Below are 17573 nucleotides of genomic sequence, written 5' to 3'. Positions count from 1 at the left end.
GCTGAGAGGCTCTCATTAAGTTGGTGAATTTTGTCAGCCTTGTCCAGAATAAAATTTCACAGAGGTGAAGTAAGGACAGACTGAGTGTGTTTTCATTTGATTAATTACTGCTTTTAAGACAAAAAAATACGTTGTTTATTTTTGCTACAGATAAAATAATTATGGGAGTAACAAAATGCTATTTATAGTTACTGCAAACTGTGTGTGATATAGTAACAGGACACAAAATGTAACATTTTACAATAAAATTTTAGTTTATATAGCTTATCTATATCTTCTTATATCACTTAATACAGAAATAATATCAAATATATACATTTCAGAACTGTTTTCAGTATGAAAGTCTTCCTCCTCTCTGTTTTTACCCATGAGCTCTCACATGCTGTGGGCTATTGTGGTGGCATTGAAGACAGAGAGTTGCTAAGATGCTTCAGGTAAGTTTTCTAGAGGAAAAAGAATCAGAATAACTCAACTTCTTATTTGAGAAATTTGTTGGGGGTAGTGATGCAACTTATTGTGATAAGACAGGAGAAGAAAATCAGGCAAGCTGTTTTGAATATACTAGATGTGAGATATCTGAGTTTTATCTTAAATCTGACCTTAGTCTTGAAGCAGTCCTCTCTTCTCCAGCTTTGATAATCTCATCTTTAAAGTGACAATTTTGGATAAGATGGCCTCTAAGTTTCTTTGCTTACATAAAAATATTTTAAATATTCATGCCTTGTATTTACATTAAGGTTTAGGGTTTCCAAGGTGCTTTTTGTTCCCGCCTAAAATAGGAAGGACCATTCTTACACCAATGGTCCTTTGGCTATTCTTTGAGAGACATTTCTCTGATGTCTATGAACTCAACCAAATGCTTAACAGTTGAGAAGAAAAGGAAGAATTTAATGGTTTTCTAAGAATAGTTAACATATACACAATTTGTCTTTGAGATTCTTATTTACTAATGTATTGACTATCTAATACTGATTCTTCTGTGTTTGAAGATATTGCTCCTTCTCTTCTCAGTAAATATGAAAGATTAACTTTATCCCCTAATTGAAGAAATGAGAAGCTGTGAAATTCCATTACTTTCCTAATTGTCAGCTGTCACTGAGTGTGCTGAGAAATTAAGAATAACATTTACAAGTTACCAGCCTACGAGATGTGCTCCCAGGACACTGTTAGGATTTTTTTGAATGTAGTCAATTTCTGCAAGGGCGAACTATTGATAAGCCTCATTTTGTATGTCTTTGGTCAGCTGTTTCTCCATCCTTGGCAGTCTTGGTTGGGTCTTTGTTTCACTTATAGGGTAATTACTTTTTACTTTTTTTTTTGAAGGGTAGTAATGATCATCTCTTAGTAATGTTGGATGTAGTTTAATTTTACTATGTTAACTTCGGTGTAGCATTACACATTAAGACTATTATGGCCCCATGGCCTAGTAAAAGAGGTGTGCTTTGCATGGTCAACTATGTTTCAAACTCCTCCAAGCCCCAGTAGCTTGAAAAATATACCAGGTGCAGGTGCATGCATGCCCCAAATCCAGACAGGATGCAGAAATGGAGAAGGGATTTCAGTATGACCATGTCCTCTTGAAGCAGGATGCATTCATTCTCTCTCTCTCTTTGGTTAGTGCACATGCCCTCTGTCGATAAATGAAAATAAGTTCATTTTTATAAAAAATAGAGTTAGTCATGTGGTTAAAGGAAATATCCGAGTTTGCCTCCTGGCATCTCATGCAGCATAGCTCATTCATTTCCTTCACTCGTACGTTCTGGTTTGCAGCCGCTCTGATCTTTCTTCTTGCTCTGTTGGAGATGGATCTTCCTCTCTCCACCTCCTAAACACTGGCTAATACTCTTCTTAGCCTTTTTGCCTTTGTCTTTGTCTTTATCTTTTTTTCTATAGGGAAAGTGTACTTAACAGAGAGTGTCAGTGAGAAGGCAAGTAAGAAATCAGCTCCCAGGGAGGATGGCCACGCCACATTCCCTTCTCCTCCATTCTGATTTTGGACATGCATGCGCACACACCCAGCATAATCTTTAAGCTGACTGGTTTGGTACTCGAACCATGATGGGACACGTGAAAGTCCAGCACCTTAACCACCTCGCCACCTGCTGGTCCTTTTAGCCCTCTTTTATGCTCACCGAACTCACTCTCCTTAACTACCTTTACTTAGTACTATGACTCTGTCTATCACATGGTTCGCAAATCCCTACCTTTGAACCAGATACCTTTAATAAACTCCTATACAAAACTGAACTCCCTGCTGGACTATTTCAGTTACACAGTCACACCAAACCTACCATTTTTCTATTCTTTGTCTTAAAATATGTGCTTCCCAGCTATTCTCTTTATAAATGAATGAAAACCCTCTGTATAAGGCCGTATAAACCAGAAACTTGGGAAACATCCCAGTTCTGTTTCTTTTTTTCCCTCTCAGCCCACTCACAGTCATTCAATGCTGTTAACTGCAATTTCTTTTCATGCTACATTCCATTCCCTCCTACCCTTTCTCATGGCCTCCACCCTAATCCAAGTACTCATTACCTGTTGCTTAAACATGCAGAGTTTTCAGATACCTTGAACTCAGTCTCCAATCTCATTCTTTTAAACAACCCTTCAAAAAGTTTTATTAGCCAAAAGTCACATTCATTACTACCTATGTGGTCACATCACTCTCTCTTTGTTTACAATGAGGCCCTACACCCTCATGGGGCACAGAAGCTTGTCCATGAGCTATTTTCCCAGTGTCTTTTGTTTGCTGTTCCTGCTATGCCCCAGGACACAGCCTGGTGAGTCCTATCTATCTCATGTCTTCCAAAAGAGTGTCTAAACATTCCACCCATGGTGAACCTTTCCTTATTCCCATTCAGACTCCCCTGTATCATGGTCCCTTAGTTGTTCACTTGCATGGCTTACTTTACAAGAAAGCTGGAAACTCCTGGGAGATCCAGATGGCATCTTATTCATGTCTGCTTCTCCAATGTTCAGAACAAAGCTTGTAACAGCAAATATTCAAGAACTGTCCATTGAATCAGTTAATTGATAAATGGATAAAATATTAAATATGTGTACATGGAGTATGATTCATATAGTATCCGTGTATGAATAATGTACAGATCATTGAATAGCACCTTGATTATTTTTGGTTTAATTTTCCAGTTTTATGGACTCAATAAGTGTAGTTTACTTTTGCTAACTACATCAGTTAATTATTTATTTATTTATTTATTTATTTATTTATTTATTTATTTTGACTGCTACAGAGAGCTGCTGAACAATGTGCTTTACAACTCTGCCCCGGTTAGAGGACAATTATTCCTTGAGCTTCATTATTCTGCCCATGGAAATATACCTACTTTGAAACTTCGATTGGATGTGAGCCGAAGTCATAGATGTATCACTTCTCCCTCTGCTTAGCAATGAGTCACGTGTCTTACATATTAACAAGCTACATCTCTCACAAGTAAAGAACAAAATTTGTTCTGATAAATGAGTTTTGGTCATTTCTCTAAAACCTTTGCCCATCAGTAAACACCCACACCCACACACAGGCCTGACATAAGAAAGGCATTCAAAAAGTTTTCAAAGACTCCTCTGCTCATGTGTCCTTGTTGACTATGAATACTACATCTCAGTCAGGCGCTCTTATCCAAGGTCAGAAGTTTCTCTGAACTTCATGAGTGTCCGTCATTCTGGAGATGTGAACTAGACACTTACTGCCTTAACAAGGGGCTGGACCAGGACACATCTTCGTTGCCGACTTTGCTCTGCTTTCTCTCTCCTTAGCTTCTTCCTCACCATGTCAAATCTCAGGTACAACATGGAAAGATCCCAGAATCCTTCTCACCACAGTATGGGAAGGTCGATGTAAGTGCTTTTGCTTATCTACCGGCACCAAGGTTAGGTTAGGATTATCTAAGGAGGAGAAGATTATTTCTATTTTTTTTTGGAGAGGATTTTGTTATAGAGCGTGTGTGCTCGCCAGAAAGAGAGAGGCAGAGAGACAGAAAGTGAGAAATCACCCCACGGGGCGATGGCTACGCCATCAAAATTCCTTCTTACCCATTCTCCTCTCGGGATCTTGAGCACATAAGCACATTGCCTGGCATGAGTTAAGCCACCGGATCCGAGACTTGAACCACCGTCGACTACATGGGAGTCCAGCGACATAGCCATTACACCAACTGCTGGTCCCTGAGGAGAAGATTCTCAAATCATTATCTCATGAAGATGATGATTGCCTCTTCCAGACTCCACTTAATCAATTTGGGGCAAGACTGAGATGCACAAACTCATCCCCATTCAAATACCTGAGAGACATAATTTGTAATGCAGCCCCAGGAGTAAGTATGTATGTTCTTATTCCTACAAGAGTTTCATGTATGTGGATCCAGCTGGGTATTAAGTCATCACCTGCTTGCTCCTTTTCTCATGAAGGTCCATCCCCTGGGCCCAAAGAAGTGGAGATACAAAGACAAATGACTTCTTGTTCTCTTGGTAGGTATGGAGACTGAGTGTTGGCTCCTTTGGGACAACTTGGGAGGAACTTGAGTGGCAGTGGCGTCACTATAAAACCTTTTTGCTGTTGTTCCCCATGAGCAGGTTTCAGGCCCTGCGTCAGCCTGTGTTAAGAGAACAGTGACGACTCCGACACTTGGAAAGTCCCCCATTCAGAGGCTGCTGGAGGGAGAAAGATCCTCAGTTCTGACATTCAAAAGCTTCCTTAATCTTTGTGAAATTTCCTCTAAATCTAATCATATTTCTGAGATAAGACAAGGACTGGTATCACAGTGAGTAAAGAGTCTCTTTCAATGTACAGCAGTTTAGAAAAGTTGGGGTCTAGGAGAAGGTGGTAAATGGTCAACTTAGCTGTAGGCAGTTTTCTGGGTTGAAGATATTGTTGGCATTTGCAGAAATAGACTCATAGCTGTCCACTAGAATGACCTTCTGATCACTTCATATCTGTACACTTCTATGAAACATTCAGACTTTCCTTTTCTGTAGCCCCTGTGGCCATATGGTCAATGGAATGCCAGCCAGAGAAGATTAAAGAAGAGACTAAAGATTTTACTAAAATCTAGGGTATGTTTTTTGGATGCTATTCCTAATGTAATTCCTTTTATCAGTCCCTGTATCCATCCATCAATCCATCCATCCATCCATTTCATCCATCCTTTAACCATTCATCTGTTTATCCATTCATCCATCCATTTCATCCATCCTTTAACCATTCATCTGTTTATCCATTCATCCATCCATCTATTCTCCATCCATCCATCTATCCATCCTTCCATCTGTCCAACAATTGCAATGGGCACCATCCAAATGCTGTAGGTCACTGTACCAGAAATGACATCTACTCAGATCTAAGGAAGCAGCCCTGCACAGGGCTGGGATGTGGACAGGAGGGAGAATACACTATTAATTCTTTGTGTAGATAACCACTTGTCCCAACCAAATATCAGAAAATACTTCAAGGAATGCTGGCCAGATTAGTCATGTCACTCTGCTCATGCCAAGAAGGGAAAAAATACATATTTTTAGGTAATATTAGGAAGTAGAAAACTTAATGTAATTTTTATTTTACTAAAGCTAGTAAACACAGAGACACATTCTTCTTTGAAATTGTATTTGTAAATCTCTTTCTTTCTTACTTTCCTCCCATCCTTTCTTATTTCCAATTTGCTCTTTAATTATTGAGTACCTGCTATGTGCCAAGTACTCTCCCTATATTATAAAATAAGAGAAAATCAGATAATTAAGAGAAGTAGAAACAAACTAAGAAACCTAAATAAATTAGAAAGTAAAAGTATTTGAGAATAGGATATAATCCTTTCTAAAAAATAAAATTTCTAGTTATTCTGGAAAATGATTTACTCTGTGTCTGCCATCATGATAATAGAGATGTGGGTTTTGCAATAAAAGTTAAGTAAAAGTCTGTAGAAATGGTAGGGACCAGCAGTTACCGTAATGGCTATGTTACTGGACTCCCATGTAGTCCACCGCGGTTCGAGTCCCAGACCCGGTGGCTTAAACTCACGCCGGGTGTGTGTGCATGTGTGCCCAAGATTCCAAGAGGAGAATGGAAGAGAAGGGATTGAGGCGTGGCCATCCCCCCAGGGGGTGATTTCTTGCTTTCTGTCTCTCTGTCTTTCTCTGTCTGTCTGGCGAGCGTACGCGCCCAACAGCAAAAACCTCTCCAAAAAAAGAAAAAAAAAAAAGAAATGGTAATAGTGTATCATATCCTGTCTGTATTCACTTACATGAGTTATTTGAGTGGACTTTGCTTTCTGTTTTACTGTAGACACAAGGTTGTGACATAATAACTCTGAAAAAAATCAGACTGGTTTGACATACAATGTACAACATAACCTGTTTAAAGATTAATTCAGACCTGCATTTGCTTTTCAGCTCCACCTCACTGCCCGGCAGTGACCAGTATAGCCACTGTTGCCAGGGCATGACAGAAAATCAGACATGGGTCACAGAATTCATTCTCCTGGGATTTCCCGTGGGCCCAAGTATTCAGGTGCTTCTCTTTGGGCTCTTCTCCCTGTTCTACACCTTGACCCTGCTGGGGAATGGGGTCATTCTGGGGCTTATCTGGCTGGACTCCAGGCTGCACACCCCCATGTACTTCTTCCTCTCACACTTGGCCATTGTTGACATTTCCTATGCTTCCAACAATGTTCCCAAGATGCTGGCAAACCTTCTGAACAAGAAAAAGATGATCTCCTTTGCCCCATGCATAATGCAGACGTTTTTATACATGGCTTTTGCTCACACCGAGTGTCTCATCCTGGTAATGATGTCCTATGATAGGTATGTGGCCATCTGCCACCCCCTGCAGTACTCTGTCATCATGAGCTGGAGAGTGTGCACTGTCCTGGCTGTTACTTCCTGGGCGTGTGGCTCCCTCCTGGCCCTGCTCCACATAGTTCTCCTCCTGCGACTGCCCTTCTGCGGGCCTCATGAAATCAACCACTTCTTCTGTGAACTCCTGTCTGTCCTCAAGCTGGTTTGTGCTGACACCAGGCTCAACCAGGTTGTCATCTTTGCAGCATCTGTGTTCATCTTGGTGGGGCCCCTATGCCTGGTGCTGGTCTCCTACTCACGCATCCTGGCTGCCATCCTGAGGATCCAGTCAGGGGAGGGTCGCAGGAAGGCCTTCTCCACCTGCTCCTCCCACCTCTGCGTGGTGGGGCTGTTCTTTGGCAGCGCCATTGTCATGTACATGGCCCCCAAGTCCCGCCACCCTGAGGAGCAGCAGAAGACCCTGTCTCTGTTTTACAGCCTTTTCAACCCTATGCTGAACCCCCTGATCTACAGCCTGAGAAATGCAGAGGTCAAGGGTGCCCTGAACAGGGTGTTGTGGAAACAGAGATCTAGATGAGGAAGGGATGTCAGAGAGAATCTTGAAGGTGGAAGACTTGCCCTCTGTGAGACTGTGGGCCTGCTAATGTGAATGTCCTGAAGTCCATCTGTTAGATTTCTGCTATCAAGAACATGTACTGATCAGAGCTGTCCCTAAACACTGGGTTCCATCCAGGCAACGAAGCATAAGCAGAAAGGCACAGAAAGCACAGGCCATGGAGCGACGAGTTGCAGTGGCAAAGCCCTAGCTCAGAGTCACGGGCTCCTATCCACCTCCTGGCACTTTCTAAGACCTGGCTTCTGTTATTTGGAGGCTCGGATTACTGAGTTTCCCCCTTAAATTGTTTAGTAATATCCACCTCCTTTATTGGCATTTGTGTATGCTACTAACCCCATAATATACACGGCAGTGCACTCTGACAACATGACCTAAGGACTGGCCTGAGTTGGCAGCCCCAACCCAGAGTGAAGGACCGAGGCAGAGACAACGCTTGCCCTGCCACTCAAAGTCCATGACGGCGTCAGTGCTAAATGAATCTAATGAAGCTGTTCTGTGAAAAGTACATTTTTTATAAGTTTTGTTTTGGTTTGGTTTGGGTTGAAAGGCAGAAATATCAGGATCTTTGCTTCATTTCATTCTGTGTTATTTAATTTGAAAGAATTTGTAGAGAATTTGTTTTCAGAATAAATAGGAAAGAAAGTTTTTAAGGAGAGTTACCTTTTCCAGAATTCAGATTAGAAGGCTTGGTTATAGATGGCAAGTCACCATTATGGAGATTGCAGGAAATAATATAGGAGTCAGACAATATTGCAAAGTCACACCGATACCCTCCTATGACACTGAAGGCCACCACTAGAACCAGTCACAGAACAAATGCAGTCAGGACTCAGTCCTAACAAAATTCTCACGAGTGCTTCCTCCAGGTGATATAACTCAGTTTTCCTTACCCTAAGTGGTCAGAATGATAAGAAAGACTAATTTTCCATTTTGTTGTAAGTTGGAACCTAAGTGATATCAGAGTGCGATAAAAGGATTTTTTAACACAGTGAGTTTGGCATCTTTTTTTGACGAAATGTGTGCCATTCATGAGTATGATATATAATATTATATTATAATATTATATTATTATTTCCTATCTGGAGAGCTCGCTAATTTTTTTAATTATTCATTTTCTTAATTTATTTTTTATTATCATCATAATCTTGTTTATATTACATTGGATTGCACATAGCTTTACAGTATGTTACATTGCTTTTTCAAAAGGGAATGCCATGCGTGTCAGTCAATACAGAGACATTACTCTCCCCACTTCATCATTCAATATCTTCTCAATGTTTTTCCCAATTATTATTATTATTCTAATTATTTTTTTAAACACTCAATCACTATTTGTCATTTTGCTTGTGAAAAGAGTTTACCCATCATGAAATACTTCTCAGACCAATTCGGTTGAGAATGCTATACATGCCACCATCAACAGGTAATAAACCATATCTGTTAATTAACTCATAAACCTTTATCAGTCCATATTGTTCTTTCAGTGAAATAAAGACGCAGAGGAGAAACTTTTTCCCTTTCACTCTTTTTCTTAATGCACTATTTTTCTCTCACAAGTGAAAAGCCTAGATGCTGGCTGTTCGACCTCTCAGTTCATCTGGGCAAATTGTTTCATCTCTGGCTGTCCTCTCCATCTTCTTACCTCCACAGTTTGAGGACATTCCAGCCCACGGAACTCCACAGACCTTGCTGTCCCCTGCCTCAGAGAACTATTTAGATAAGTGAGTAAATGCTGGTTCTAAATGTAATTACCAAGCTCTATAGAGTTATTGTAGGCCCCTCGGCAAAGAGAGAAGAGAAAAGGCAATATTTTCATATAAAAAGAACTTTCTCACTATATCTCAAAAAGTTATATTCTCTAAAATATTTTCATGTATATAATGATTAACAGAGAAGGAGAGACGAAACATATAGGATATGTTTAAATTGTAGATTTGGATTCAGAATCTTTCACTTAGGGCCTATTAGAAAGATCAGAGGATGTCATTCATTCTTATGTCAGTTCAAATATGCTTGGGAAAGACCAAAAGACCAAGTTTCTGCAGAAGGTACTACTGTAGATGAATGATAAAGAAATGTCCTTTAGGACATCTGAAGATGGCGCTGATAGAAAGACATACATACATACATATGCATACGTATGTATGTGTACATATACACACACAAATACACACACATACAGTTAATAACTTGCAGAGAACACCTGAACATATGAGACATTTCTGTTGTTTCATCATTTGAGTTCTAAGATTTTAATAAACAAATACTTTGGTGGGATGACCTCTGTCTACATATTCTTTCAATATTAGTCATAGTTTCCCATGGGCTAAGAGCAAGTAGAAGAAAAATATGTTTCTTTCTGCTGGGTATTCTAGAGTGCATCTCAAATGTCACCCTAGGTGTCTAGCTCCATTCTGTACAATGTTATTTTCTCTATTTGTAGATAGACAAGGAAACAAAGTTTCACTATGATTTTAGTATCTTGTCTTACCCCACACAGCCAGTAACAAGACAGAGTTGAGATTTAAAATGGATTGTACTGATTGCAAACCCACACTACTGCTTCTTGGCTTTCTTTCCAAAACATCATTGATTGCAGCTCAAATGCTTTAGGCTCAATATCCGTGTGAGGAGGCAGAATCCAAAACAAAAGAGTTTACATTATTATGTCCAAAGTCTTAATACATCTGCTAGCCTGGCCCCTTCAGGGATTCGTTATCAGCCTTGCTAAGTGTAGTGAGTAGATCGTAATGGTCTAATCATTCCCCAACAGTAATTTCCTCTTCATTTATTTCTGCAAACCCACATGGCTCTGCAGGGCATTGTTCCGAAGGAGACAACCAAAATGAGAGACACCGTAATGTTCTCAGCAGCACTTCTTCACTGTACTTCTGTCTCTGTCATCAAATTTTCCCATCTGCTTTCTTTTATTTCATGATAAATGCCTTCCTAGGAAGCTTCCCTGTTTCCCCTGATGCCAAACCTTGATGGACCTTCAGGCTTTAGGCTGATAGGAACAAAGGGAGGAGAACCCTGCACAGGCTTCAGCGGAGATGCTTGTTGTCTTGAATTCATATCTCGGTTTTGTCACAACTTCCTAAATAGGTCAGCTTCTGAGAACAATGTAGCCCCTGCCTTCCTGAGTTTTAAGTTAGGTCAGTTATGGACACCAATGTTTTTGTATTTGTTTACTTTTTAAGTTTATTCATTTATGTCTTTCATGAGACAGAGACAGGGAAAGCGAGAGAGAAGTACCAATAACAGGGTCTTCATGCCACAATCCACCCCAGCCTCAACCTGCCCAGATTGCACGCATGTACACATGTGTCTGGCATGCTCAGGGAGACCCCAGGATGCTAACCTAAGACCTTGGTCATGGGGTCTAGTTGCATTGCTGCACTACCATGAGGCCCATAATAATGTTTTAATCTTAAATTTATTTTCAGAAAGATTTTGGCTATAAGGCACATGTGATCAGTGAAGAGACAGAGAGAGACAGAGAGACAGAAAGCAAGAAATAATCTCCCAGGAGGGATGACCGCTCCACAGTCCCTTCTCCTCCATTCTTCTCTAGGAATCTTGGGCACGCACACACAGGTGCCCAGTGTGAATTTTAAGTTGCCAGGTCTAGGACTTGAAACGTGATTGACTCCATGGGAGTCCAGTGATGCACCCCATTACACCATTTGCTGGTCCCAATATTTAAGAATATTTTAAGGTAACTTTAAATATTCACACAACTTTCATAGATGAGTCTTATTTGATGTGATACATATCTATCCATATATATTCTATATGCATATAAAACATTTACATGTATTTTTTGATAGAAGGGTAGAAGGTTATAAGGACAATGAAATTGATCACATAGTAAGATTGTTAGTAAAATCCATGCTTAATCAACTACAGAATTACTAAAGCCAAATTTATTTTAATGAGTTATAAATTGTTGAAACATTTACTAAATGGGGCTAGAAAGTAGCATAGTGGGTAAGGTGCCAAACTTCCACCTGGCTAACTGCAGTTTGAGTCCTGGACCTGGTGCCTTGAAAATCACACCAGGTGCATATGCAAGAATGAATGTCCAAAAATCCCAGGAGAAGAAGGGAGGAGGGATTTTGGTGTAACTATCTCCTCTGGGGAGTGATTTCTCACTTCCCTCTCTCTGTCTCTCTTCCCCTTTCTCCAGAGAGTGCATGTGCCCTATGGCAAAAAAAAAAAATTAGGTGGGCTGGTTAGTGGTATGGTGGTCAAGGTGCTGGACTTCCACATGGCTGATCACGGTTCAAGTCCCAGATTGGGCAGCTTGCTTTATCACTCTCCTACAATCTCTCTCTGTCTGTCTCTAGTCAAATTAAATTTAAAAAGATGATGATGAATAAAATAAAATAATTCTTAAAAATATAAGAATATATAGATGAATAAAAGTATGAATGAATAGATATAAATAATTGAAAATTATCATTAAATATTTAGCCTGGAAACAGAAAAAAATAAACAGGATACTTGTCTTCAAATGTCCTATCCTGCAGGAGGCAAAAGCAGTGTTTATTTCCATCCTTGGAAGGAAAAGCTAGAATAAATAGTTAGGTTTATAGGAGAGTAGAATTAAAGTCAATGTGACAAAATATTTTAACATTGCAAGTTATTCAGCAATAAGGTCTTATGAACTGGTGTGCAACCTTACTATAAATAAACTAGTTGAAGTTGGGACCAGGAGATGGTGTAATGGTTATGTCATTGGACTCCCACATGTCTGACTGCTGTTTGAGTCCTAGATCTATTGGCTTGAAATTCACTGTGGGCATGTGGATGTGTGTGTCCAAGATCCAGAGAGGAAGATGGAAGAGAAGGGATTACAGCATGGCCATCTTCCCTGGGGGGTGATTTCTCACTTTCTGTCTCTCTGTCTTTCAACAAGTGCAATTGCCCTATAGCAAAAATCTCTCTCAATAAGTAAATAAATAAATAAATAAATAAATAAATAATAAACTAGTCATAGTTCAGTGAAATATGCAGGGCTTCAGTAGACATTTGCAATAGATTCTCTCCAATGTCTCCTCAGTCTTAACATTTTATGATTGGGGGCTCAGTCCATGACATGGTGCTTACGTGGGTGGATCCCACACGGTCAGTCATACTTTTGAGTCTCAGATCCGTCAGCTTGGGAATCATGCCAGAAGCATGTGCATGTGTAGTAAGCATCCTGAGAGGAGAAATGAAGACGGAATCATGGCGTGACCTTCTACCGTGGGGGGTGGTGCTTTCTCTCTCTCTCTGTAATGAGCACACAAACCTTCTTAAAAATAAATTATCATTTTAGGGGATCAGCAGATGACATAATGGTTACATTGCTGAACTCCCACAGAGCTGACCATGGTTTGAGTCCTGGGCCAGAGGCTTAAACTCAAGCTAGACAGTTATGGACACTGGAGACAGTGTGAAAGGAGAGTGGGAGAGGGGAAGAGTGTATAGAAAGAAATTAGGGAGAAAATAGAGAAGTACGATATTTGTGGGACAGAGAAATGATTCATTACCTGTTGATAATGTGTATAGTATTCTCAACTAGACTAGTCTGAGGTGTTTTTCATGTTGTAAATTCTCTCTGTGAGCTAAATGATGTATAGTGAATGAATGAATAAAATAATAATTGGACCAGCAGTTGGCATAATGGCTATGTCACTGGACTCCCATGTAATTGACCGCAGTTCGAGTCCTAGACCTGGTGACTTAAACTCACACCAGGAACGTGTGTGTGCGTGCCCAAGATCCCAAGAGGAGAATGGAGAAGAAGGAATTGTGGCATGGCCATGCCCCCTGGGGGGTGATTTCTCACTTTCTGTCTCTGTATTTCTCTATCTTTCTGGCAAGTGAATGTGCCCTATAGCAAAAGCCTTTCCAAAATAAATAAATAAATTATAATAACTTAAAAAATTTTAAATGATATATAGTGATTAAATGTATAAAACAATTATTTATGTAAAGAAAAAAATATGGAATTTTGAGGTATTGTACTTCAATTGCTTTTTCATAAAATTTATTCCTATTGTCTTAGATTTTATATTTGTGTTCATGTATGAATTCAGATATGAATTCAAGAATTCATATTTTGTAAAATTTTCATGTATGTATACATGGAAATGTTTGATTATGCAAACATTTGTCTAAATGTGTCTAAGTGTGAAAAGTATACATTTAAAGTATTGTAGCGCATTTTGCTGTAATAAATGCAATAAATATTTTCATTGACTAAACAAAAGTCAACAAAATCAATATCCTCACATGGAAAGCAAAATCCTCACTCATGAATTGGACACTTTCAAAGAAAGATAGGAGTTCCTCAAAGACACACGTCTATTCTGCATCAACAAGACCTTTCAGATTCTAAAAGCATCAGTATCACAAGAATTTTCTTCTTACCACAGTGATAATAAATTTTAAATTAACAATGCAAATACAATAAAAATATTTGGAAACCAAAATGTATATTCTTATTTGTCCTTTAAAGATGAAGTTAATAATTATGATAATTCTAAACATCAAACTTGAGAGATTAGCTAAAATCATGAAAAATATATTTATTGGCAAAATCATATTTTTACAAAATAAAGGTTTATAATAAGTAAGTTAAATATTCAACTCAAGAAGATATGATGCCCAATAATAAAAATAAAGATAAAATTTATATAAGAGCAATCTTTATTGAAGAAATAAAGAGTTATAACAATCTTTAAAAGAAATTTTTTAAGAAAGAATCCTGTAAAATGCATGACTAACCATATACAAAGAGGAAAAGGTCTATATACACAATGTTAAGAATAAAAGATATAATAAAAACATAAAGGTTTTAAAAATAATAATAGAATGGATAAACTTTATTTCAATAAATTTAAAACTTAGAAGGTATTACCTAAACTTCTTTATGTATAAGCAGAAAATTTATACAACAAATAAACAAAATATTGAATTGGTTATCAGAATCCTCCTAAAACTGAAGAACCCCAAGTCATATATTTTTAAAGGTAAATTCTACAAATCTTTCAGAAAAGAGTAATCCTATTCTTTTTTTCTGACTCCTTTACGTGGTCCTCATAGCTTCAGTAGGTCTATCTGGTCTTGCTTAGTGAATTATATTTCTTCTGAAGACCTGATGAAAAAAATATCTAGAAATATCCAGGTCAAATATAACATAAAAGTCAGGCAGTACTAGAGAGAGTGAGGAAAATGTATGAGTTCCACCTGCCCTAAATAGCAAATAATCTATTTGGAGGGTTAGAGGTTGGGGAATTTTTGAAATTGTAATGAATCCAAGATTATGGAAACTGTTAATGGGTATATGGGCCCTGGAGATCATTCTATTGCTCCATATTTATATTCATGAACCCTTCAGTGAAGGAAGACATCACCTTGCCATTAACACCCCTCCAGGGAAAACCAGAGATAAGCACAGCTGAGGACTCCATTTCCCTGGAAGGGAGAAGTTTCAGCATGTGTGGTAGATCTTTATCCCTCCCCTACATCAAACTTCAGAGCATACTGAAAGGTGGCTGAGCTAAGCAAAGAGTAAAATCATATCTTCTGAGGGAAATGCATCCATAATTCCAAGGATCTTCTTTGAAGAAAGGGTTTTAACACTTACAGATGCTTTCTATTTATTTGGGAAGCTTCATCCAACTCATCTTCAGTTTGTTTTGTTTGTAGTTGTAAGTCTGAGGTAAGTTTTTTTTTTTACATTTTCTAGTCTTTATTCATTATACAACTTCAGTTAGACCATAATGAAAAATCACAATGCAAAATGTAATAGTTATTGTCTGTTAATGCCAAATTTCTATTTATAGAAATAGCTACTAGAATAATGAAAAAGTTTTCATCTCTTTTAGATACACTTAATATGAGTAATTTGCTTTGATACATTTGGTAACAAATTTGTTATACAAATTGTAAGATAAAATAGCTGTTTGAAAGATTTGCTTGTAAAAGTTTTCATTGCCTCATGAAATTAAGTAGTAATCATAAAATAATAGGCCTAATTGATTACAACATGGGTTTACAGAAAAAGAAAGATATTTCAAAGGCTTTATTTTTGAGTGTGAAATTTCTTACTCTGACTTATTTAAACATGAGAATTCTTGTATTTGTGAGTTCTTTTATCATTTTTATTAATCCCAGAAAGTTATACATGGCAGCAAACAAGCACTAACTTACACTTCTACCCTCAGCCAAGACACATACCAGAATATAATATATGCTCAGTAAATGCCTGTATGTGTTTTGTTCTAGCTACGTGAAGCCTTCATCATGTGAAATTTTAGAAATAGCGCTGATATCTTCACAGGTCTCGAATATTGTTAGAAAGTTGGAGCGAAAAGTAATAGCTCTTAAAATACATTTAATATCACTAACTCCTGTAGTTGAAAGAGAGCTTAACGTTATTCCAGTTTAACTTCTCATATGACAGAGGAATCCCACCTTGAATGGGTGTTAATCAGCTTTCGGCATTCACATCCATAAAGTGCAGTGTTAATAAAGCAATCACTTTTCAAACTTTTCAATTGGATTTTGATTGTTATACAGTTACTTTGTTAGACTGAGATAATACTATCTCCCAATAATTTCTACTTTGAATTCTGATTCTTCCTCCGAAGCCAAGCTAAAGCTTACTCACTTATACTTAGGAACACTTTTCAAATATTAACTTCCAGAAAAACTGAATGGGGAACTGAATAGGAACTCAGTTAGGAATTTTTTCTGAGATTATTGTAGTGAAATTTAAGTGGATTCTGGACTGAGGATGATTATAAAAGTCAGACAGCATCTCTGGTGTCCACACTTCCTGTCCATGCCTTTATATTGCCCAATATTTCGGTTTCTGTCATAGTGTGGACATTCAGTATATATTAAGTGGATACCCTTCAATGCCTCTCTTTCAGAGTCTGACTTGCTTCACTTATCCACTTTCTATCAAATGCTAGAGTCTCACTGCGTTTTTTTTTTTTTAATGGCTTAGTAGTATTTCTTAGTGTATATGTGCCACACTTTTTCAATCCATTCATCTGTTTGGGGATATTTGAGTTGTTTTCACATCTTAGCAATAAATAATGCTGCAATAAACAGAGATATGCATGTGTTTTTCTACCTGAGTGCATTCCTATCCTTTGAGTAGAGACCAAAAAGTAACTGTGGATATCAAAGACAGTGTGGCAGGAGGGTAGGAAAAGGCAGAAAGTGAGGGTGAGGAAATCAAGGGGAAAAAAAGAAAAGAGTAAAACAGTAAAGGAACACAAAATGAAAAATTATCTGTTGAAAATAGTATGTATGGTAATATCTTCGATCGAGCCAATATACAGTGTGTTCTGAATGGGAAAATTCATTTTGTATGCTGTAATGATATATAGCAAATGAATGTAAAATAAATTTTGAAAAAGAAAAAAGTCAGATAAAGATACAAAATGCATGCACACATGCACACACATATATAGAATATAAATATACATGTGAGGCATAAGAGCGAAGACAGATAACTATGGTATGATCATGAGACAAGATGAGCAAAGCAGACCTCTGTGGGCATAAAAGACAAATCTCTTTTTAAACCCAGATATGGGAAATCGCCATCTCTCAACTTAGTTCAAGATTATGCTCTCAATAAAGGTCACAAATCTAATAAATTTCTATACTGAGGGCACAAATTTGTGAGAATACTTGATCAAAGGATTGCTGACATGCTTCTCATCCTTCTTCCCATCTTCATGTATAGATATATAAGATACCAGCACACAGGTACACACATGGACATATGAACACTTTGATATAGAAAATACTTGGCCAAACATCTGTATAATCATCACAAACTGAGCAAAGTGTCTGAGTTATGATGGCAATTTAAGTATTAACATATTCTGAGTTGTGGTAAAAATTGCTTTGTAAGTTAAAGAGTTAATAAGTACTGTAATGTTGTACTATCATACAATTATCAGAGATAACAGAATTTCCTCTGTTTCATTTGTCATGCATAGTTTTTACTTAGGCTACAGTTCAAAGTCATCGAAGGCATTTTGTTAGGAAAATACAGATGACACACGTGCACCATGCTCAAACACTTGCTTCAGACACTCAGGTTTGGTGACTCCATTGTCTCTTTCACAGTGAA

The 17573-nt window shown here is 38.1% G+C and overlaps 1 protein-coding gene across 1 annotated transcript; it reads left to right on the top strand.

The window, feature by feature from the left end:
* The first annotated feature begins 6451 nt into the window (after positions 1-6451).
* On the top strand, positions 6452-7384 carry LOC102493464 (olfactory receptor 2A5). Its single transcript, XM_006159577.1, has one exon. It carries the CDS (start codon positions 6452-6454, stop codon positions 7382-7384), a length of 933 nt encoding a protein of 310 aa, XP_006159639.1.
* Positions 7385-17573: the final 10189 nt, after the last annotated feature.

Source organism: Tupaia chinensis, unplaced genomic scaffold, assembly GCF_000334495.1.
Source record: "Tupaia chinensis unplaced genomic scaffold, TupChi_1.0 Scaffold000637_1, whole genome shotgun sequence".
Classification (NCBI taxonomy): Eukaryota; Metazoa; Chordata; class Mammalia; order Scandentia; family Tupaiidae; genus Tupaia; species Tupaia belangeri.
Note: the sequence above shows the minus strand (reverse complement) of the source record. Positions and strands in the feature narration are given on the sequence as shown.

Excerpts from the sequence above, each read along its gene's own strand:
- LOC102493464 (XM_006159577.1), top strand. The coding sequence starts at position 6,452 with ATGACAGAAAATCAGACATGGGTCACAGAATTCATTCTCCTGGGATTT.